We start from the raw sequence: 1904 nt of genomic DNA, 5'->3' as shown, positions 1-1904 counted from the left end.
TATTATCTTTCATTTTGCACAATATAGAGCATCTTGCAAGGTGATAGTGGATGAGCTTAAATATTACAATAGAACAAATCAATTGTTACAATTGTATGAAAAAAAAAAACTAGTAATATTCCAAAGGGCAATATTTACTACGGCTTCTCAAGTAAATGTATCATTGACCAAATTCTTCTTTAATTAAATGGATGAATGTATATGTAATGTATCAATATTATATAAATAGTGTAAGATTGTATATATGTATGATGCATAGCTTACATTAGATATATATAAATAATCACAAACACAATTACATAATATTTATACATTACAACACATCTTCCTCATGAGTTGAATTTTTTCAATATCGACTAGCTTAAATCTCCTCTAAATAGTCCTGAATTATACATATGAAAAAATCCCAATGTTTCGATTCTTTTAGTATATTATATTTTCACTAGAAATAATCAATTTAAATTTGCGGTAGATCAAATTTTAAATTTTGAGATTCAAAAGCTTTTAATGAACGATTTCAATGGACATCTTATTCAAGTCTCCACTAAACAATCCAAAATTTAGATATTATTAGCTACTCTCAATATTTCTATTCTCTAGATATATTATTCACTCAAAATAATGTATAGTTGCGACGATGTCGAATTTTATTTATTTAAACTTATCCAATTGCCCGAAGAAGATTCGAGTAGACATAGACATAATCAGTAAATGATCAAATGGTCATTCTATTGTTTTAGTTTCCCAATTACTTTTATCGGAAATGTAGTCAAACAAAGGGATTTTAATAACTATCAGAAATGATTCATATTTTAGTGGATGATTAAAGAACAATGAGTTTAGAACTTTCCTTGTTACTTTAAATTATATCATTATCATAATAATTTAAGACATAATAGGTAGATTTTAAAAGAAAATTAATTAAACTTCAAAAAAGGAAAAATAATAAATTTTGGTCAATGTAATATTTAGCTTTCCATATTCCTACCACAACTTTTGAAAGTAATTAAAACCTAATACACAATAAAAGACCAAGCTAGTCTCATGTATTGAAATCATTCATTCATAGCTCTTTCTATTTTCTTTGTCATGTCTTCAGAAAAACTCATAACTTTCAAGACTAGTGATGGTGAGGAATTCAAACTCAATGTGGTTGTAGCTGTAAGGTCAGAAGTCATCAAGAACATAGTACAAGATGTGGATAGTACTTTTAATGTCATCCCCTTGTCTAATGTTGATGGCAAAACAATGACCAAAATTGTTCAATATTGGAAGAAATATTCGGAAGAAGGTGTTACGGAAGATCGGTTAAAGAGTTTTGATTTGGATTTCTTGAAGATGAGCCAATCAGAATTAGTTGGTGTTCTCTTGGCTGCTATTTTTTTTGATGATAAGCAGTTAAAGGAGGTAATAATCCAAGAATTTGCTGATAGGATCAAAGGGAAACCAATAGAGGAAATACATGAAGTATTTGGTATCGTGAATGATTATACTCCTGAGGAAGAGGAGGAGGTTCGTAGAGAGAATGCTTGGGCTTTTGAATGATTTTATAATATTTCCCTTATTTCCTTAGCTATATCCTATTTTTATTGTTATTTTATTTCTGTTAGTTCTATCTTATGTTGTTCCTTTTTGAAGAAATATTGCTCGGTTTTGAATGATTTAGAAATTATGTTGGAAAGAAATTAAAGCTTGTTATGTTATTTGAGAAAAAAACATTATCCTTTTAGATATGTTATTCACTCAAATCTCCTCTAAATAGTCCTAAATTAGATATATATCTGAGCAACTTTCAATGTTTTAATTCTTTTAATATATTGTATATTCACTAGAAATGACTAATTCACATTTGCGACAGATTAAATTATGAATTTGAGGTAATTGGAAACATTTTTATGACATAT

The 1904-nt window shown here is 27.7% G+C and overlaps 1 protein-coding gene across 1 annotated transcript; it reads left to right on the top strand.

The window, feature by feature from the left end:
- Positions 1–1089: 1089 nt before the first annotated feature.
- LOC125847200 (SKP1-like protein 1B) lies at positions 1090–1545 on the top strand. The gene has a single exon (XM_049526871.1). It carries the CDS (start codon positions 1090–1092, stop codon positions 1543–1545), a length of 456 nt encoding a protein of 151 aa, XP_049382828.1.
- The last annotated feature ends 359 nt before the right edge of the window (positions 1546–1904 follow it).

This window comes from Solanum stenotomum, chromosome 12, assembly GCF_019186545.1.
Source record: "Solanum stenotomum isolate F172 chromosome 12, ASM1918654v1, whole genome shotgun sequence".
In the NCBI taxonomy this organism is placed as follows: Eukaryota; Viridiplantae; Streptophyta; class Magnoliopsida; order Solanales; family Solanaceae; genus Solanum; species Solanum stenotomum.
Note: the sequence above shows the minus strand (reverse complement) of the source record. Positions and strands in the feature narration are given on the sequence as shown.